Source organism: Oncorhynchus nerka, linkage group LG15 (assembly GCF_034236695.1).
Source record: "Oncorhynchus nerka isolate Pitt River linkage group LG15, Oner_Uvic_2.0, whole genome shotgun sequence".
NCBI classification, from domain to species: Eukaryota; Metazoa; Chordata; class Actinopteri; order Salmoniformes; family Salmonidae; genus Oncorhynchus; species Oncorhynchus nerka.
In genome coordinates this window covers 16,643,649-16,665,976 of record NC_088410.1, presented here as the reverse complement: position 1 = coordinate 16,665,976, position 22,328 = coordinate 16,643,649, and the positions used below count along the sequence as shown (strand labels likewise).

Here is a 22,328-nt window from a genome sequence, read left to right as displayed (position 1 = left end):
TAGACTCTATCCACCACCATGTCACTAGACTCTATCCACCTCCATGTCACTAGACTCTATCCACCTCCATGTCTCTAGACTCTATCCACCTCCTCACTAGACTCTATCCACCTCCATTTCACTAGACTCTATCCACCTCCTCACTAGACTCTATCCACCTCCATTTCACTAGACTCTATCCACCTCCATGTCACTATACTCTATCCACCTCCATGTCACTAGACTCTATCCACCACCATGTCACTAGACTCTATCCACCTCCATGTCACTAGACTCTATCCACCTCCATGTCACTAGACTCTATCCACCTCCATGTCTCTAGACTCTATCCACCTCCTCACTAGACTCTATCCACCTCCATTTCACTAGACTCTATCCACCTCCTCACTAGACTCTATCCACCTCCATTTCACTAGACTCTATCCACCTCCATTTCACTAGCCTAATCAGGCTTTATCTCAGTAATATAGAGGCTTCCTCACCCCATGGCCTCGTTCTTATTCAGAATGATTAGACAGAGTCAGACAGAATGTCCCTCTGACGGCTTCCACCAAATTATCTTTCAACGTCTTCTTGCATTATTGCAGGCGAGGGAAAGGATGCTACTGGAGACTATTGAGATTCTCTCTCAGTTGTACTGAGTAGTTATTAAGAGATATCTGTCTGGCTCTTTACTGACATCTATTGAGCAATTTACGGCAATGCAGGAATTTTATTTTTATTTTTTTTATTTCACCTTTATTTAACCAGGTAGGCTAGTTGAGAACAAGTTCTCATTTGCAACTGTGACCTGGCCAAGATAAAGCATAGCAGTGTGAACAGACAACACAGAGTTACACATGGAGTAAACAATTAACAAGTCAATAACACAGTAGAAAAAAATGGGCAGTCTATATACAATGTGTGCAAAAGGCATGAGGAGGTAGGCGAATAATACAATTTTGCAGATTAACACTGGAGTGATAAATGATCAGATGGTCATGTACAGGTAGAGATATTGGTGTGCAAAAGAGCAGAAAAGTAAATAAATAAAAAAAACAGTATAAAAACAGTATGGGAATGAGGTAGGTGAAAATGGGTGGGCTATTTACCAATAGACTATGTACAGCTGCAGCGATCGGTTAGCTGCTCGGATAGCTGATGTTTGAAGTTGATGAGGGAGATAAAAGTCTCCAACTTCAGCGATTTTTGCAGTTCGTTCCAGTCACAGGCAGCAGAGTACTGGAACGAAAGGCGGCCAAATGAGGTGTTGGCTTTAGGGATGATCAGTGAGATACACCTGCTGGAGCGCGTGCTACGGATGGGTGTTGCCATCGTGACCAGTGAACTGAGATATGGCGGAGCTTTACCTAGCATGGACTTGTAGATGACCTGGAGCCAGTGGGTCTGGCGACGAATATGTAGCGAGGGCCAGCCGACTAGAGCATACAAGTCGCAGTGGTGGGTGGTATAAGGTGCTTTGGTGACCAAACGGATGGCACTGTGATAGACTGCATCCAGTTTGCTGAGTAGAGTGTTGGAAGCCATTTTGTAGATGACATCGCCGAAGTCGAGGATCGGTAGGATAGTCAGTTTTACTAGGGTAAGCTTGGCGGCGTGAGTGAAGGAGGCTTTGTTGCGGAATAGAAAGCCGACTCTTGATTTTATTTTCGATTGGAGATGTTTGATGTGAGTCTGGAAGGAGAGTTTGCAGTCTAGCCAGAATGATTTCACAAACATTTCAAAACTGTGCCCCAGGACACTACAACTGCCATGATCAAATTGAGCTTGGTGAACTTGTAAATGTGAGGCAATAGGACTCTGGCTCCATTTTGAGAGAGTGGTAGTCATATGCTTTCTTCTAAGATTTGTCTTGGGAAGAATCTTGTTGATTTTCATTGCACCTTTGGTCCGCTTTCCCCCTCCTCTCCCCTTTCCCCCCTCCTCTCCTCTCCCCTTTCCCCCTCCTCTCCTTTCCCCCTCCTCTCCCCTTCCCCTCCTCTCTCTCCTTTCCCCCCTCTCTCCCCCTTTCCCCCTCCTCTCCCCTTTCCCCCTCCTCTCCCCTTTCAACCCCTCCTCTCTCCTTTCCCCCTCCTCTCTCCTTTCCCCCTCCTCTCCTTTCTACCCTCCTCCCCTCTCCTTTCTCCCATCCTCTCTCCTTTCCCCCTCCTCTCCCCTTTCCCCCCTCCTCTCTCCTTTCCCCCTCCTCTCCTTTCTACCCTCCTCCCTCCCTCCTCTCCTTTCTCCCATCCTCTCTCCTTTCCCCCTCCTCTCCCCTTTCCCCCATCCTCTCTCCTTTCCCCCTCCTCTCCCCTTTCCCCATCCTCTCTCCTTTCCCCCATCCTCTCCCCTTTCCCCCTCCCCTCCTCTCTCCTTTACCCCCTCCTCTCTCCTTTCCCCCTCTTCTCCCCTTTCCCCCTCCTCTCCCCTTTCCCCCTCCTCTCTCCTTTCCCCCTCCTCTCTCCTTTCCCCCTCCTCTCCTTTCTACCCTCCTCCCCTCCTCTCCTTTCTCCCATCCTCTCTCCTTTCCCCCTCCTCTCCCCTTTCCCCCATCCTCTCTTCTTTCCCCCTCCTCTCTCCTTTCCCCCATCCTCTCTCCTTTCCCCCTCCTCTCTCCTTTCCCCCCTCCTCTCCCTTTACCCCCTCCTCTCTCCTTTACCCCTCCTCTCCCCTTGCCCCCTCATCTCTCCTCTCCCCTTTCCCCCTTTCCCCCTCCTCTCCCCTTTCCCCCTCCTCTCCCCTTTCCCCCTTCTCTCTCCTTTCCCCCTCCCCCTCCTCTCCTCTCCCCTTTCCCCCTCCTCTCCCCTTTCCCCCTCCTCTCCTTTCTACCCTCCTCCCCTCCTCTCCTTTCTCCCATCCTCTATCCTTTCCCCCTCTCCCCTTTCCCCCCTCCTCTCTCCTTTCCCCCTCCTCTCCCCTTTCCCCCTCCTCTCCTTTCTACCCTCCTCCCCTCCTCTCCTTTCTCCCCTCCTCCCCTCCTCTGCCAAGTTCATTTGGGTGTCCGTTGAATGCCAGAACGATATAGAACCCAGCTCATGGTCACTGGCCAAACTCTGATGCTGTTCCTCTCCTCTCTCCTCCTGTCCTCTTCTCTCCTCCTCCTCTCCAGTGTGTCCTTACATCCACTGTCCTTACTTTGTGACTGCCAGACACTATTCCTGGTGCTTTACATCACCACAGTCCAGAGACAGTGGGTCTGTGTATCTCTGTCTGTCCTGTTCCTTAGCCAAGGGCTCAGGGTTCAATAGAACCTAGTAACTGACACTAAACACTTTGTCCTAGCGCCTCATTTATGCTATCCATATTATATATTCATAAACCTCTCTCTCTCTCCCCTCAGTTACCAAGATGGCCGCTTTGAAAGATTTTTTGAAAGCTGATGATATTCAGAAGGCCCTTGATGCAGTCAAAGGTGAGCACAAGTTTTCACTGTTGAAAACCAAACCAAATCTTTTGAAAATGATATAATATATATCTCTCCATTTCCTCTTCCCGTCACCTCCCTCCCTCTCCTCCCTGTCCATGTGCTTTCCTGTCCGTGTGTGTGTGATGACCTGCCCGTGTGTGTGTGTGTGTGCTTACCTGTCCGTGTGATGACCTGCCCGTGTGTGTGTGTGTGTGTGCTTACCTGTCCGTGTGTGTGTGATGACCTGCCCGTGTGTGTGTGTGTGTGTGCTTACCTGTCCGTGTGTGTGTGATGACCTGCCCGTGTGTGTGTGTGTGTGTGCTTACCTGTCCGTGTGTGTGTGATGACCTGCCCGTGTGTGTGTGTGTGTGCTTACCTGTCCGTGTGTGTGTGATGACCTGCCCGTGTGTGTGTGTGTGCGCTTACCTGTCCGTGTGTGTGTGATGACCTGCCCGTGTGTGTGTGTGTGCTTACCTGTCCGTGTGTGTGTGATGACCTGCCCGTGTGTGTGTGTGTGTGTGCTTACCTGTCCGTGTGTGTGTGATGACCTGCCCGTGTGTGTGTGTGTGTGCTTACCTGTCCGTGTGTGTGTGATGACCTGCCCGTGTGTGTGTGTGTGTGTGTGCTTACCTGTCCGTGTGTGTGTGATGACCTGCCCGTGTGTGTGTGTGTGTGCTTACCTGTCCGTGTGTGTGTGATGACCTGCCCGTGTGTGTGTGTGTGTGTGTGCTTACCTGTCCGTGTGTGTGATGACCTGCCCGTGTGTGTGTGTGTGTGCTTACCTGTCCGTGTGTGTGTGATGACCTGCCCGTGTGTGTGTGTGTGCGCTTACCTGTCCATGTGTGTGTGATGACCTGCCCGTGTGTGTGTGTGTGCGCTTACCTGTCCATGTGTGTGTGATGACCTGCCCGTGTGTGTGTGTGTGCTTACCTGTCCGTGTGTGTGTGATGACCTGCCCGTGTGTGTGTGTGTGTGTGTGCTTACCTGTCCGTGTGTGTGTGATGACCTGCCCGTGTGTGTGTGTGTGCTTACCTGTCTGTGTGTGTGTGATGACCTGCCCGTGTGTGTGTGTGTGTGTGCTTACCTGTCCATGTGTGTGTGTGTGTGTGCTTACCTGTCCGTGTGTGTGCATACCTGTCCATGTGTGTGTACTTACCTGTCCATGTGTGTGTGTGTGTGCTTACCTGTCCGTGTGTGTGTACTTACCTGTCCGTGTGTGTGTACTTACCTGTCCGTGTGTGTGTGCTTACCTGTCCGTGTGTGTGCATACCTGTCCGTGTGTGTGTGATGACCTGCTCATGTGTTTGTGTGCAAACCTTTGCGTGTGTGTGTATGTGTCTGTGCTTACCTGTCCATGTTTGTGTATGTGTGTGCTTACCTGTCCATGTTTGTGTGTGCATACCTTTGCGTGTGTGTGTGTGCATACCTTTGCGTGTGTGTGTGTGCATACCTTTGCGTGTGTGTGTACCTGTCCGTTCGTGTGCATCTGTGTGATGACCTGTCCGTGTGTGTGATGACCTGTCCGTGTATGTGTGTATGCTTACATGTCCATGTGTGTGTATGTGTGTGTGCTTACATGTCCATGTGTGTGTGTGTGTGTATGTGTGCGTGTGTGTGTGTGTGTGTGTGTGTGTGTGTGTGTCCAGCGGAGGGTTCCTTCGACCATAAGAAGTTCTTTGCTCTGGTGGGCCTGAAGGCCATGACTCCTGACAATGTCAAGAAGGTGTTCCAGGCTATTGATGCTGACCAGAGTGGATTCATTGAGGAGGAGGAGCTCAAGTAAGAGGAAGAGAGATACACATAGACGGACACACACACACACACACATAGACTCATACCAAATACGCACATGGATAGGTGTGCACACACATTCATCAGATGTGAATGTGTGGCTATTTTCCCATTTACAAGCTAGCATACCATTTAGAATGCATGCCCAATGCAGGGTTGCAAAATTCCGGTAACTTTGCCAAAATGCCAAGGTGTTCCAGAAATCCTGATTGGAAGATCCCTGGCGTCATGATGGAATAAGCAGTAAATCCAGGAATTGTCCAAACATGATATCTGGAAAACCTAGAGATTGTGGGGAAAGGAAACAGGATGTTGCAGCTTATTACATTTTTTTCTTCACGCTAAATCTCTGACCTCAGGTTCATACTGAAGGGTTTTGCTGAGAACATCAGACACACACACACACACGCGTAGCTCCTTAATCTTGACCCCTAACCTTTGAACTCTCTTCTACCTCAGGTTCATACTGAAGAGTTTTGCTGAGAACAGCAGACACACACACACACACGTAGCTCCTTAATCTTGACCCCTAACCTTTGAACTCTCTTCTACCTCAGGTTCATACTGAAGAGTTTTGCTGAGAACAGCAGACACACACACACACACGTAGCTCCTTAATCTTGACCCCTAACCTTTGAACTCTCTTCTACCTCAGGTTTGTGCTGAAGAGTTTCGCTGAGGACGGCAGAGACCTGACCGACGCCGAGACCAGAGCCTTCCTTAACGCCGCCGACAAGGACGGAGACGGAAAGATCGGCATCGACGGTGAGAGAGGTGGTAGGATGATAACGGAATGAAATCCTGACTCATTCCCAGTGGATCTTAATGTCGTCCTCTTCTTCTCTTTTCCAGAGTTTGAAGTCTTGGTCCATGAGGTGTAAAGAGCACCTCTAGTCTCCCCCTTTCTCCTCCCCTGTGAATTCATGTTTTAAATGCAATCTCCCCCCGCCCCCCCCATCACCCAAAAAGCACCATCGAGTCCAGGGTGAAGTTTCTCCTCGACACAGATCTAGGATCACCTTCCCCAATCCCAACCTTAACCATTAGTCGGGGAAAAATGCCAACTGACCCAAGATCAGCGTCAAGGCTACTTCACCCTACTCCGCACCACGCAGGCCCAGTCTCTCTAACCAGAAACAGGCCCAGATACGTCCACCAGGGGGAGGTAGAGAGGGGACTCCCCAACAAGCACTACTGTATTTATTTGTATGTTTTTCTACCACACCAACATCCTGTATATATGTCCTGTTTTGATTTGAAAACCTCATGACTGTCTCATTTTAAAAGAAAACCTTTCCTGTAGATATAATGTACCCAGACACCTTCCCTTTCTAGCCGTCTATGGACCCTATGTCACCTTACCCAAATGGCACCCTAATCCCTTTATAGTGCACTACTTCCAAAGGGTGCCAAAAGGGAATAGGGTGCCATTTTCAATAGAGTGCCATTTTTTGGGGCCTGAACCAAAACAACCTGTGTCTCTCATTTTTTATTTTTTCCACCTCACACATACTTGTACCCTCCTTCCTTTCCTCCCTCCCTCATTTCCTTCTTCCTCTCTTGTCTGGTGATGAGATGTATAAATAAAGAGGTAGAGTGGTGAAGAGAGAGAAATGATTCAAAATAAGAACTACTAAGAAATAAAACACCTTGAGTAAAATGACTATTTTATTTGTTATTATTTAATGATTTTAATATAAACTAGACTGGATACTAATATACTGTAGAACAAGGGATGCACAAATGAGACGATTCATTTAGATATTTTCAAAATTAAAGTACCTATTTCACAATAAAAGCATCCCAGATCGAACAATTAGTAAACCATTGGAAAATCTATCGAAACACACAAACAATGTGACAAAGTGCTATTCTTAAATCGCATAATAGTACGAATAAATATAGATATTTTTACACGATTAGATGATCTACATCATTTCTCTAAAAATAGACTCAATGTCAAACTCAAGGACGTCAGCTTTTCTTGACGTCGACATCTCTGTGCTGATTGGTCAGTGGGTCCTGGGTGCTGATCTGTCATTGGTGGTTGTTGGTTTAAGCTTCACTGTCGCAAAGGGATTGGTTCCCCTGCAACAGATCAGGTGACATGTAAAGAACTAGCACTCAACACGAATGACAAACATCACAGCAGGCACACACACACACACACACACTGACACACACCTACCTGGGAAAGAGTAGGTTTTCTCCAGAAGCTCCAAGGGGTGACAATGATTCTGATGTCCTCTCCGGGAAAGTAGGCTGGATTGGTCGAAAGTCAGCTGACCCCCTCCGGAGCATTGTTGTTGGGTGAGGGGGTGGCGGGGGCGGAGGAGGAGGGGGCGGGAGCTCGTTGTAGCCTTTCAGGCTATTTGTTCTCGTCACAATCTCTGGCTCCGCCCTCCTCTCAGGGAGGGGAGAGATTGGTCGGAGGTCGACGGAGGCCCTGCGTGTGGGTGTGGTAGGGGGCGCGACATCACCGTAGGCCTTTTCTGATTGGCCCATGGAGGTGTCAGAGGGATCCAATAGGTTGTTCATGCTGTGGCTCCTCAAGGAAGTGCCACTGGAGGGTCAAATGTCAGATATGATCATATTGATTCATTGATTCATTGATTCATTGATTGATTGATTGACATACCTGGATCCCAAGAGGTTAGAGAACTCCTCAATAGAAGAAACATAAGCTGCTGGGAACCAGCCCTGGCTGTTGGAACAACAGAGACCAGAGGAATATTAGCAAACACAACAATGGCCTAAATACTGGAACAGACAAGTTCCTAGATAAAGTCCACTGTTTTCCCAGCCAGCCGGCCGGCCAGCCAGCCAGCCAGCCAGCCAGCCAGCCACATAGGAATGAATGAATGATGGATGGATAAAGGAACAAACAAACAGACAAACAAAGGAATGAATCATAATGGTCCTTGCTGTTATCCACTGACCCCTATCATCATCTGTTATCTATTGTAAAGAGTAACTGACCCCTATCATCATCTGTTATCTATTGTAAAGAGTAACTGACCCCTATCATAGTCTGTTGTCTACTGTAGAGAGTAACTGACCCCTATCATAGTCTGTTGTCTACTGTAGAGAGTAACTGACCCCTATCATAGTCTGTTGTCTACTGTAGAGAGTAACTGACCCCTATCATAGTCTGTTATCTATTGTAGAGAGTAACTGACCCCTATCATAGTCTGTTGTCTACTGTAGAGAGTAACTGACCCCTATCATAGTCTGTTATCTATTGTAGAGAGTAACTGACCCCTATCATAGTCTGTTGTCTACTGTAGAGAGTAACTGACCCCTATCATAGTCTGTTATCTATTGTAGAGAGTAACTGACCCCTATCATAGTCTGTTGTCTACTGTAGAGAGTAACTGACCCCTATCATAGTCTGTTATCTATTGTAGAGAGTAACTGACCTCTATCATAGTCTGTTATCTATTGAAGAGAGTAACTGACCCCTATCATAGTCTGTTATCTATTGTAGAGAGTAACTGACATCTATCATAGTCTGTTATCTATTGTAGAGAGTAACTGACCCCTATCATAGTCTGTTATCTATTGAAGAGAGTAACTGACCCCTATCAATGTCTGTTCTCTACTGACCCCTATCAATGTCTGTTCTCTACTGACCCCTATCATAGTCTGCTCTCTACTGCCCCCTACCATAGTCTGTTATCTACTGACCCCTATCATAGTCTGTTATCTACTCACCCCTATCATAGTCTTATCTACTGACCCCTACCATAGTCTGTTATCTACTGTCCCCTACCATAGTCTGTTATCTACTGACCCCTATCATAGTCTGTTATCTACTGTCCCCTATCATAGTCTTATCTACTGACCCCTACCATAGTATGTTATCTACTGACCCCTATCATAGTATGTTATCTACTGACCCCTATCATAGTCTGTTATCTACTGACCCCTATCATAGTCTGTTATCTACTGACCCCTATCATAGTCTGTTATCTACTGACCCCTATCATAGTCTGCTATCTACTGACCCCTATCATAGTCTGTTATCTACTGACCCCTACCATAGTCTTATCTACTGACCCCTATCATAGTCTGTTATCTACTGACCCCTATCATAGTCTGTTATCTACTGACCCCTATCATAGTCTGCTATCTACTGTCCCCTATCATAGTCTGCTATCTACTGACCCCTATCATAGTCTGTTATCTACTGACCCCTATCATAGTCTGTTATCTACTGACCCCTATCATAGTCTGTTATCTACTGACCCCTACCATAGTCTGTTATCTACTGACCCCTATCATAGTCTGTTATCTACTGACCCCTATCATAGTCTGCTATCTACTGACCCCTACCATAGTCTGTTATCCTCTATCCCCTACAGTAGTCTGCTATCCACTATCCCCTACAGTAGTCTGCTATCCACTATCCCCTACCATAGTCTGTTATCTACTGTAGAGATTAACTGACCCCTATCATTGTCTGTTATCTACTGTAGAGAGTAACTTGACCCCTATCATAGTCTGTTATCTACTGTAGAGAGTAACTGACCCCTATCATAGTCTGTTATCTACTGTAGAGAGTAACTGACCCCTACCATAGTCTGTTGTCTACTGTAGAGAGTAACTGACCCCTACCATAGTCTGTTGTCTACTGTAGAGAGTAACTGACCCCTATCAATGTCTGTTATCTACTGACCCCTATCATAGTCTGCTATCTACTGACCCCTATCATAGTCTGTTATCTATTGTAGAGAGTAACTGACACCTATCATAGTCTGTTGTCTACTGTAGAGAGTAACTGACCCCTATCAATGTCTGTTATCTACTGACCCCTATCATAGTCTGCTATCTACTGACCCCTATCATAGTCTGTTATCTACTGTAGAGAGTAACTGACCCCTATCAATGTCTGTTATCTACTGACCCCTATCATAGTCTGCTATCTACTGACCCCTATCATAGTCTGCTATCTACTGACCCCTATCATAGTCTGTTATCTACTGACCCCTATCATTGTCTGTTATCCACTGACCCCTACCAGAGTCTGTTATCCACTGACCCCTACCATAGTCTGTTATCTACTGTAGAGAGTAACTGACCCCTATCATTGTCTGTTATCTACTGACCCCTATCATTGTCTGTTATCCACTGACCCCTACCAGAGTCTGTTATCCACTGACCCCTACCAGAGTCTGTTATCCACTGACCCCTACCATAGTCTGTTATCTACTGTAGAGAGTAACTGACCCCTATCATTGTCTGTTATCCACTGACCCCTATCATTGTCTGTTATCACTGACCCCTATCATAGTATGTTATCTACTGTAGAGAGTAACTGACCCCTACCATAGTCTCTTATCCACTGACCCCTATCATTGTCTGTTATCCACTGTCCCCTACCATAGTCTGTTATCCACTGACCCCAATCATAGTCTGTTATCCACTGACCCCAATCATAGTCTGTTATCTACTGTAGAGAGTAACTGACCCCTATCATTGTCTGCTCTCTACTGCCCCCTACCATAGTCTGTTATCTACTGACCCCTATCATAGTCTGCTATCTACTGACCCCTATCATAGTCTGCTATCTACTGACCCCTATCATAGTCTGCTATCTACTGACCCCTATCATAGTCTGCTATCTACTGACCCCTACCATAGTCTGTTATCTACTGACCCCTATCATAGTCTGCTATCTACTGACCCCTATCATAGTCTGCTATCTACTGACCCCTATCATAGTCTGCTATCTACTGACCCCTACCATAGTCTGTTATCTACTGACCCCTACCATAGTATGTTATCTACTGACCCCTCCCATAGTCTGCTATCTACTGACCCCTCCCATAGTCTGCTATCTACTGACCCCTATCATAGTCTGCTATCTACTGACCCCTATCATAGTCTGTTATCCATTGTCCCCTATCATAGTCTGTTATCTACTGACCCCTACCATAGTCTGCTATCCACTATCCCCTACCATAGTCTGTTATCCACTAACCCCTACCATAGTCTGCTATCCACTATCACCTACCGTAGGCTGCTATCCACTATCACCTACCATAGGCTGCTATCCACTATCACCTACCATAGGCTGCTATCCACTATCACCTACCGTAGTCTGCTATCCACTATCCCCTACCATAGGCTGCTATCCACTATCACCTACCATAGTCTGCTATCCACTATCACCTACCATAGGCTGCTATCCACTATCACCTACCATAGGCTGCTATCCACTATCACCTACCATAGGCTGCTATCCACTATCACCTACCATAGTCTGCTATCCACTATCACCTACCATAGTCTGTTATCCACTATCCCCTACCATAGTCTGCTATCCACTATCCCCTACCATAGTCTGTTATCCACTATCCCCTACCATAGTCTGCTATCCACTATCACCTACCATAGTCTGCTATCCACTATCCCCTACCATAGTCTGTTATCCACTATCACCTACCATAGTCTGTTATCCACTATCACCTACCATAGTCTGTTATCCACTATCACCTACCATAGTCTGCTATCCACTATCCCCTACCATAGTCTGCTATCCACTATCCCCTACCATAGTCTGCTATCCACTATCACCTACCATAGTCTGTTATCCACTATCACCTACTGTAGGCTGTTATCAACTATCACCTACCATAGTCTGCTATCCACTATCCCCTATCATAGTCTGCTATCCACTATCCCCTACCATAGTCTGTTATCCACTATCACCTACCATAGTCTGCTATCCACTATCACCTACCATATGTTGCTATCCACTATCCCCTACCATAGTCTGCTATCCACTATCACCTACCATAGTCTGTTATCCACTATCACCTACTGTAGGCTGTTATCAACTATCACCTACCATAGTCTGCTATCCACTATCCCCTATCATAGTCTGCTATCCACTATCCCCTACCATAGTCTGTTATCCACTATCACCTACCATAGTATGTTATCCACTATCACCTACTGTAGGCTGTTATCAACTATCACCTACCATAGTCTGCTATCCACTATCCCCTATCATAGTCTGCTATCCACTATCCCCTACCGTAGTCTGTTATCCACTATCACCTACCATAGTATGTTATCCACTATCACCTACCATAGTCTGCTATCCACTATCACCTACCATAGTCTGCTATCCACTATCCCCTACCATAGTCTGCTATCCACTATCCCCTACCATAGTCTGTTATCCACTATCACCTACCATAGTCTGCTATCCACTATCCCCTACCATAGTCTGTTATCCACTATCACCTACCGTAGGCTGCTTTCCGTTCTCCCATACAGCCACCCATTCCTTGGCTCCTGGACCAACACGGTGACCATCTCTCCCCGGGTGAAGGGTAGGAGTTTGGGGTTGGAGGAGGGTGGGTGGGACACCAGGGCTCTCATGGCCCTACCCCCACCCAGACCCAGAGACTCACCCACTGAGGAGGAGCGGGATCGGCTGTGGAGGGGGGACGGGGCTGGGGGAGGAAGGGGGTAGAGAGGGTGATGGATGGAGAAGGAGAAGAAAGAGAGACGGGTGGAGAAAAGTTTATCCAATGAAGAATCCCCACGGTATCAACCAAAATATTTCCCTGCTATGCACTAAATGAATACAATAACACGTGAGTAGTGTAGCTGATTGACTAAATATAACCCTGTTCTTTAGGGGTGCAGTGTAGTCATCACACCTCTAGAGGGCACTCTCCCCAGGGCCTGCTGTTCTCTCCTGGCCCAAGACATGTCTCTGTCCTCATCTACTGTCTGCAGCAGAGAGCTCACTGAGCCACACAGCTGAGGAGAGAGGGAGACAGGGGAAGGTTGATTGGTTGGGTGGAATACTTGTCTCTAACTTGTTCCTCCTGGTCAGGGTGGGGGGGGCTACGGGGTCTCTAACCTGTTTCTCCTGGTCAGCGTGGGTGGGGCTACGGGGTCTCTAACCTGTTCCTCCTGGTCAGGGTGGGTGGGGCTACGGGGTCTCTAACCTGTTCCTCCTGGTCAGGGTGGGTGGGGCTACGGGGTCTCTAACCTGTTCCTCCTGGTCAGGGTGGGTGGGGCTACGGGGTCTCTAACCTGTTCCTCCTGGTCAGGGTGGGTGGGGCTACGGGGTCTCTAACCTGTTCCTCCTGGTCAGGGTGGGTGGGGCTATGGGGGTCTCTAACCTGTTCCTCCTGGTCAGGGTGGGTGGGGCTACGGGGTCTCTAACCTGTTCCTCCTGGTCAGGGTGGGTGGGGCTACGGGGTCTCTAACCTGTTCCTCCTGGTCAGGGTGGGTGGGGCTACGGGGTCTCTAACCTGTTCCTCCTGGTCAGGGTGGGTGGGGCTACGGGGTCTCTAACCTGTTCCTCCTGGTCAGGGTGGGTGGGGCTACGGGGTCTCTAACCTGTTCCTCCTGGTCAGGGTGGGTGGGGCTACGGGGTCTCTAACCTGTTCCTCCTGGTCAGGGTGGGTGGGGCTACGGGGTCTCTAACCTGTTCCTCCTGGTCAGGGTGGGTGGGGCTACGGGGTCTCTAACCTGTTCCTCCTGGTCAGGGTGGGTGGGGCTACGGGGTCTCTAACCTGTTCCTCCTGGTCAGGGTGGGTGGGGCTACGGGATCTCTAACCTGTTCCTCCTGGTCAGGGTGGGTGGGGCTACGGGGTCTCTAACCTGTTCCTCCTGGTCAGGGTGGGTGGGACTACGGGGTCTCTAACCTGTTCCTCCTGGTCAGGGTGGGTGGGGCTACGGGATCTCTAACCTGTTCCTCCTGGTCAGGGTGGGTGGGGCTACGGAGTCTCTAACCTGTTCCTCCTGGTCAGGGTGGGTGGGACTACGGGGTCTCTAACCTGTTCCTCCTGGTCAGGGTGGGTGGGGCTACGGGGTCTCTAACCTGTTCCTCCTGGTCAGGGTGGGTGGGGCTACGGAGTCTCTAACCTGTTCCTCCTGGTCAGGGTGGGTGGGGCTACGGAGTCTCTAACCTGTTCCTCCTGGTCAGGGTGGGTGGGGCTACGGGGTCTCTAACCTGTTCCTCCTGGTCAGGGTGGGTGGGGCTACGGGGTCTCTAACCTGTTCCTCCTGGTCAGGGTGGGTGGGGCTACGGGGTCTCTAACCTGTTCCTCCTGGTCAGGGTGGGTGGGGCTACGGGGTCTCTAACCTGTTTCTCCTGGTCAGGGTGGGTGGACCTACGGGGTCTCTAACCTGTTCCTCATGGTCAGGGTGGGTGGGGCTATGGGGTCTCTAACCTGTTTCTCCTGGTCAGGGTGGGTGGGGCTACGGGGTCTCTAACCTGTTCCTCCTGGTCAGGGTGGGTGGGGCTACGGGGTCTCTAACCTGTTCCTCCTGGTCAGGGTGGGTGGGGCTACGGGGTCTCTAACCTGTTCCTCCTGGTCAGGGTGGGTGGGGCTTCGGGGTCTGGAACCTCGTGTCTCGTTCACTTTCTCCTTCCATCCATCAGCCTTCTGCTGTAGCGAAGCCCCTGTCTGAGGGAGAGATGGGGACATTTCAGAACCTGTGTGTGTGTGTTTGTAAAGGTTTCTGACGTCCCCGTTTGTGACATAAACATGTCTGTCGTTGTGTTGTGTTGTGTTGTGTTGTGTTGTGTTGTGTTGTGTTGTGTTGTGTTGTGTGTACCTTGTTGATGAGGAAGAGCAGTGACTGTGTCAGTCCGCAGTGTTTCTCTGCCAGGAAGCGATACCTACAAATAACAACCGTCATCATAGTCATCATCATAATAATGGTTCTAATAGTAATTGTGTTGGTAATGTATTAATAACGGTTCTAATAGTAATTGTGTTGGTAATGTATTAATAACAGTTCTAATAGTAATTGTTTTGGTAATGTATTAATAACGGTTCTAATAGTAATTGTGTTGGTAATGTATTAATAACGGTTCTAATAGTAATTGTGTTGGTAATGTATTAATAACGGTTCTAATAATAATTGTGTTGGTAATGTATTAATAACGGTTCTAATAGTAATTGTGTTGGTAATGTATTAATAACGGTTCTAATAGTAATTGTGTTGGTAATGTATTAATAACAGTTCTAATAGTAATTGTGTTGGTAATGTATTAATAACGGTTCTAATAATAATTGTGTTGGTAATGTATTAATAATGGTAACGACTGACCTCCTCTCCTCCTCCTTCATAATGTCATGTTGACTCTGTCTCAGGTACTGCATGTACTCACTGTGCTCCTAGAGAACATACACACACACACACACACACCATTACTGTATGGAATGTGGTAGTGTTGGACAGTGTCTGATTTAACTGTAAGAAGGAGGGTGGGTGTGTGTGTCTTTATTATTTTATGTATTTAACTAGGCAAGTCAGTTAAGAACAAATTCTTATTTACAATGACTGCCTGCCAAAAGGCAAAAATACCTCCTGTGGGAATGGGGGCTGGGATTAAAAATACAAATATAGGACAATACATCAGGCGAAGCAGCCACAAGTGTCAGTAAGAGTGTCCACATGGTGTGTGTGTGTGTGTGTGTGTGTGTGTGTGTGTGTGTGTGTGTGTGTGTGTGTGTGTGTGTGTGTGTACATGGTGTGTGTGTGTGTGTGTGTGTGTGTGTGTGTGTACCAGTGAGTCTCTGAAGGCTCCTCTTCTCAGCTGTCTCTCCAGAGCTTCTGCCTGGTTCCTCACCTCCAGCTCATACACCCTGCGACTGCCCTGTGGAAGAGATAGAGGAGTATGTGTTAGTACATACAGACACACACACACACACACGCCAGATACTCACATCAATGTACTCTTCATCCAACTTGACATTCTTCTCCATGGCCTGTAAAACTTCTACCTGGAACCATCGAATCTGAAGGGGAAGAATTACAACGTTACACCCTGAGGGGGGAAGAACAACAATGTTACACTCTATGGCAGTGTCCACACACATGCTGTGGATGGAAACAGTGGGGTGGACATATTGTAAATAAACATAGATAAATAGGAGGTATAAAGACACTAAATAGGATCAGGAACATATAGACATAGACAAAACAGATACTGACCACTCCCTCCATCTCAGCTGTGAGTCTTCTCTGCGTCTCAGATATCTGTACCAGGACATCTCCTGTGGATCACACATACACACATTAGTATCACCAATTAGCAATGGCGATAGCATCTCATAGGGAATGAATGGGGCCGTGCATCAGAGCTAGCAACCTAGCCTTATTAGCACTGACAATAGCATCTCATGGGGAACGAATGGGGCCGTGCGTCAGAGCTAGGCTAGCATGACAGTGTAGCTACAGCAGGTCAGCCAAGTGAAAAGGTCAGCGCAGCAGTGTGACCATGAAGAGAGGATCAGGTAGCTGCTTTGAATTATAGATGACAGTCTTTCCGCCGCACTCAATTCATTAGCTCAACTGGCCTACGGTGTGTGTGTGTGTGTGTGTGTGTGTGTGATCATTCCATCCTTACCTCTCAGTAAACTCTGTTCTTATTGCTATTTATTGGCAGTCATCCACACCGCCTGCCACAACAACCTCAAAGTTACTCAAAGACGCTAAGAAGGAAGTAGTAAAGGTAGACTCAGCAAAATGACGTTGTCGTTGTCACGAGCAGCACCACAGATATTGAGATGAGCAAGATGCAAGACTTTGCTCTCACAGTCACACACAGTATCTGTGCATGTGCACAGGTTCACATCACACTGTTCACAGCGTAGTAGCCAGGGCACCAAACAGAGGAGAAGTTCTTAGTTGTTGCAGAAATTGACCCACTATGCTATTGACTTTCTGCATCTAGGTCATATCGCTGAGTCTACCTTTAAAATAGCCCCAGTCTGTGCTTGGCCCATTGTAGCTGGTTCTATGGTACAATACAGTAGACAGACATACACACACACTTACCAAGTGAGCGAGAGGAGAGTGTGTGAAGGGCCTGTTCTCCCATCTTCGCTACAGCACTAAAGTAGGCCTCACTGGTAACAGCCAAGGCTGCAGCACACACACACACACACACACACACACACACACACACACACACTACCTGTTAGCATTATAGCTATTAACTCACAAGCCCAATAATGACACAAACCAAACCTTGTAATCATATCTTAACTGTCCCAAACAATTGACCCAATAAGTAAAACACCTGTGGTGATTGACACCTGATACAGGTAAGACTGGGTCCATAAATAGCCCAGTGGTTAGGTAACATCCATAGAGGTGGAACGAGGGCTCTGGATGGATAGCAGCTGTTTTAGCGTGGACATTGCCAATGAAGGTTTCCACCATTTTAAAGTCACAGAAGCCATCATGGCACAGATACAAAGATGAGCCCTCTTTCTACCTCTATGGGAAACAGGCCTTTATTTACCATGTTACATCTACCTGCTAACTTCTACCTCGATGGGCAACAGGCATCTGTTTACCATGTTACATCTACCTGCTAACTTCTACCTCGATGGGCAACAGGCATCTGTTTACCATGTTACATCTACCTGCTAACTTCTCCTCGATGGGCAACAGGCATCTGTTTACCATGTTACATCTACCTGCTAACTTCTACCTCGATGGGCAACAGGCATCTGTTTACCATGTTACATCTACCTGCTAACTTCTACCTCGATGGGCAACAGGCATCTGTTTACCATGTTACATCTACCTGCTAACTTCTACCTCGATGGGCAACAGGCATCTGTTTACCATGTTACATCTACCTGCTAACTTCTACCTCGATGGGCAACAGGCATCTGTTTACCATGTTACATCTACCTGCTAACTTCTACCTCGATGGGCAACAGGCTTCTGTTTACCATGTTACATCTACCTGCTAACTTCTACCTCGATGGGCAACAGGCATCTGTTTACCATGTTACATCTACTCATCATATGTTTACCATGTTTAGCTGACCTGCTATCTTCTACCTCTATGGGAAACAGGCCTGTCTTTACCATGTTACAACTACCTGCTAACGCTTGTCTTTACCATGTTAAATATACCTGCTAACGCCTGTCTTTACCATGTTAACTCTACCTGCTAACTAGCTGACCTTCTATCTTCTACCTCTATGGGAAACAGGCCTGTCTTTACCATGTTAAATCTACCTGCTAACGCCTGTCTTTACCATGTTAAATCTACCTGCTAACGCCTGTCTTTACCATGTTAACTCTACCTGCTAACGCCTGTCTTTACCATGTTAAATCTACCTGCTAACGCCTGTCTTTACCATGTTAAATCTACCTGTTAGCCCAACTAGGTCTAGGGAACTTGTCAGAGGAAGGACGATGACATCATGTCAGCCCAACTAGGTCTAGGGAACTTGTCAGAGGAAGGACGATGACATCATGTTAGCCCAACTAGGTCTAGGGAACTTGTCAGAGGAAGGACGCTGACATCATGTCAGCCCAACTAGGTCTAGGGAACTTGTCAGAGGAAGGACGATGACATCATGTCAGCCCAACTAGGTCTAGGGAACTTGTCAGAGGAAGGACAATGACATATCAGCCCAACTAGGTCTAGGGAACTTGTCAGAGGAAAGCGATGACATCATGTCAGCCCAACTAGGTCTAGGGAACTTGTCAGAGGAAGGACGCTGACATCATGTTAGCCCAACTAGGTCTAGGGAACTTGTCAGAGGAAGGACGATGACATCATGTCAGCCCAACTAGGTCTAGGGAACTTGTCAGAGGAAGGATGATGACATCATGTCAGCCCAACTAGGTCTAGGGAACTTGTCAGAGGAAGGACGATGACATCATGTCAGCCCAATTAGGTCTAGGGAACTTGTCAGAGGAAGGACGATGACATCATGTCAGGGTCTAAACTTGTCAGAGGAAGGACGATGACATCATGTCAGCCCAACTAGGTCTAGGGAACTTGTCAGAGGAAGGACGATGACATCATGTCAGCCCAACTAGGTCTAGGGAACTTGTCAGAGGAAGGACGATGACATCATGTCAGCCCAACTAGGTCTAGGGAACTTGTCAGAGGAAGGACGATGACATCATGTCAGCCCAACTAGGTCTAGGGAACTTGTCAGAGGAAGGACGATGACATCATGTCAGCCCAACTAGGTCTAGGGAACTTGTCAGAGGAAGGACGATGACATCATGTCAGCCCAACTAGGTCTAGGGAACTTGTCAGAGGAAGGACGATGACATCATGTCAGCCCAACTAGGTCTAGGGAACTTGTCAGAGGAAGGACGATGACATCATGTCAGCCCAACTAGGTCTAGGGAACTTGTCAGAGGAAGGACGATGACATCATGTCAGCCCAACTAGGTCTAGGGAACTTGTCAGAGGAAGGACGATGACATCATGTCAGCCCAACTAGGTCTAGGGAACTTGTCAGAGGAAGGACGATGACATCATGTCAGCCCAACTAGGTCTAGGGAACTTGTCAGAGGAAGGACGATGACATCATGTCAGCCCAACTAGGTCTAGGGAACTTGTCAGAGGAAGGACGATGACATCATGTCAGCCCAACTAGGTCTAGGGAACTTGTCAGAGGAAGGACGATGACATCATGTCAGCCCAACTAGGTCTAGGGAACTTGTCAGAGGAAGGACGATGACATCATGTCAGCCCAACTAGGTCTAGGGAACTTGTCAGAGGAAGGACGATGACATCATGTCAGCCCAACTAGGTCTAGGGAACTTGTCAGAGGAAGGACGATGACATCATGTCAGCCCAACTAGGTCTAGGGAACTTGTCAGAGGAAGGACGATGACATCATGTCAGCCCAACTAGGTCTAGGGAACTTGTCAGAGGAAGGACGATGACATCATGTCAGCCCAACTAGGTCTAGGGAACTTGTCAGAGGAAGGACGCTGACATCATGTCAGCCCAACTAGGTCTAGGGAACTTGTCAGAGGAAGGACGATGACATCATGTCAGCCCAATTAGGTCTAGGGAACTTGTCAGAGGAAGGACGATGACATCATGTCAGCCCAACTAGGTCTAGGGAACTTGTCAGAGGAAGGACGATGACATCATGTCAGCCCAACTAGGTCTAGGGAACTTGTCAGAGGAAGGACGATTACATCATGTCAGCCCAACTAGGTCTAGGGAACTTGTCAGCGGGATGACCCCCACACACAATGACACAAATGCATACTTATGTATTAACTTTCACACACACTCGCTCATATACACACACACCTTGGAAAGCCTTGACATAGCTGTTTCCTAATGTAACTAGCGTCTGTAGGCCTGGGTTGAACTGTTCCATCAGGTTCTATGGAAGAGAACACAAAACAAACAAACATTGAATATTGGCTAAAACTAAATGCTATGCCTTGTGTTTAGTAGGGCTTACAAGTGGTTGTATATTTAATCAATAAGGCCCAAAGGGGTGTGGTATATGGCCGATATACAACGGCTATGGGCTGTTCTTAGCTCAACGCAATGTGGAGTGGCTGGATACAGCCCTTAGCCGTGGTATATTGGCCATATACAGTGGGCTCCAAAATTACTGGCACCCCTGACTGGCAATGCACAAACAATACTTTAAAACATAGAAACAATATCATTATAGAGAGAAACTCAAAATACCAACATGTGAGAAATACTGTGCTTTATTAATGTTTCAATGGAACCAACCAAAATCAAACAATTATTTAATACAAAATACATTTTACCAAAACCAAGGTTTCATAATTATTGGCACTCCTCATTTACTACTTAGTGCAACCACCTCTGGCAAGGATAAGTATTTTCCTGTGATGTTTGACAAGGTTAAGGAACACATTTGGATGGATTTTGGACCATTCCTCTGTGCAGATCCTTTCAAGATCCTTCACATTCTTGGGTTTGCGCTTATCAACTGCCCTCTTCAACTCAGCCCACAGGTTTCGATTGGATTGAGGTCCGGCGACTGAGATGGCCATGGCAGAACATTGACTTCGTTGTCACAGAACCATTTCTGTGTGGATCCTGAGGTATGTTTCAGGTAATTGTCTTGTTGGAAAGTCCATATATGGCCAAGTCCCAGCCTTCTGGCAGAGGCAACCAGATTGTCAGCCAAAATTGCCTGATACTTGGTGGAATTCATTATGCCATCAATCTTAACCAGTGTCCCTGGACCACTGGAATTAAAACAGCCCCAAACATCACTTAAATAAGTGGAATTTAATTTGTGGTTTAATTTTGGTTGATGTTACTTACAACAATCTTTAAGGGTGCCATTAATTGTGAAACATTGATTTGGAGGACATAGATTTTTAATTAAATCAATAAATTATTTTGGTTGGTTCCATTGAAACATTAATAAAGCACAGTATTTCTCACATGTTGGTATTTTGAGTTTCTCTCTATAATTATATTGTTTCTATGTTTTAAAGTATTGTTTGTGCATTGCCAGTCAGGGGTGCCAGTAATTTTGGAGCCCACTGTATCACAAACCCCCGAGGTTCCTTACTGCTATTATAAACTGGTTACCAACGTAATTAGAGCAGTAGAAATAAAAGTTGTCATATCCTGGTATATGGACTGATATACAACACCTGTCAGCCAATCAGAATTCAGTGCTCGAACCACCCAGTAAAATGTTTTTTGAAAAGTTTTTGTACATTTTTCCCCCAATACACCCACATTTAGAGTATTATTGGAGTGTGAAAGATGGGGGTAGATTACTGGGAATACTCTATTTACAACATTTCAATAATCTAACCCCATAGTATTAGCCTACCATAAAATATATACTTACCGCGTACACAGACAATGTAGACCTATGTAACTGATCACTGTTCGCCCCCGACATAGTAACCGCTTCGATTTCCACAAAACAAAAACGGAATAATAATTAGGAAAAATACATGAATAAACTATTCTCTTTACACTCCAGAGTACTAGTTGACAGTTAAGAAATAAAACAATTTAGTTGGTAGTAGGCTAGCTAGGTACTAATCAGCGTATTCAGTTACAGGCTTCTTTTCTTTTGATAGTGAAAGTCACCTTGGCTACTAACCCACTCCTCCTTCTGCCTCGTTGTTCCCTTGTTCTTTCTGCCACCAACAACAACCTGTTGTGATCGCTCCTTTCTCTCGCTCCCTCTTTCTCCCTTTCGTTAATCAGCCTCTTCATCCCTGCATCATACGCCAGTTTTACAGAGGGAAGGAAAGAGACACCGATACGGCCGGGTCAGCTGAATTATAGATGGATGGATCAGAGTGAAAGGATGGAAACATCCCCTGTTCCAACTCAGCCACCACCACAGGGAGGGACGTGGGTAGG

The 22,328-nt window shown here is 47.1% G+C and overlaps 2 protein-coding genes across 4 annotated transcripts in view; one reads left to right on the top strand and one right to left on the bottom strand.

Annotated features, from left to right (window-relative positions):
• LOC115126629 (parvalbumin alpha) overlaps positions 1-6,839 on the top strand; it is a 16,326-nt gene extending 9,487 nt beyond the window's left edge. Inside the window, exons 2-5 of the mRNA XM_065001137.1 lie at positions 3,320-3,391; positions 5,032-5,164; positions 5,832-5,941; positions 6,029-6,839. Of these exons, the coding sequence (XP_064857209.1) occupies positions 3,328-3,391; positions 5,032-5,164; positions 5,832-5,941; positions 6,029-6,057 (336 nt within the window). The 5' untranslated portion in view covers positions 3,320-3,327 and the 3' untranslated portion in view covers positions 6,058-6,839. The remainder of the gene's footprint in view (positions 1-3,319; positions 3,392-5,031; positions 5,165-5,831; positions 5,942-6,028) is intronic.
• Positions 6,827-22,328, bottom strand: baiap2l2b (BAR/IMD domain containing adaptor protein 2 like 2b). Of its 3 annotated transcripts, XM_065001122.1 has the most exons (15): positions 22,050-22,132; positions 21,802-21,863; positions 20,256-20,331; positions 17,000-17,086; positions 16,154-16,215; positions 15,886-15,957; positions 15,726-15,815; positions 15,266-15,333; positions 14,768-14,831; positions 14,512-14,616; positions 12,853-12,955; positions 12,435-12,642; positions 7,815-7,880; positions 7,365-7,739; positions 6,827-7,264 (listed from the first exon to the last, which is right to left on the bottom strand). In XM_065001122.1, exons 2-15 carry the CDS (start codon positions 21,853-21,855, stop codon positions 7,189-7,191), a joined length of 1,506 nt encoding a protein of 501 aa, XP_064857194.1. In that variant the 5' UTR covers positions 21,856-21,863; positions 22,050-22,132; the 3' UTR covers positions 6,827-7,188. The 3 variants fall into 3 exon arrangements, with proteins under 3 accessions (XP_064857194.1, XP_064857192.1, XP_064857193.1); XM_065001120.1 differs by lacking the exon at positions 21,802-21,863 and having other exon boundaries at positions 22,050-22,328; XM_065001121.1 differs by having other exon boundaries at positions 21,802-22,140.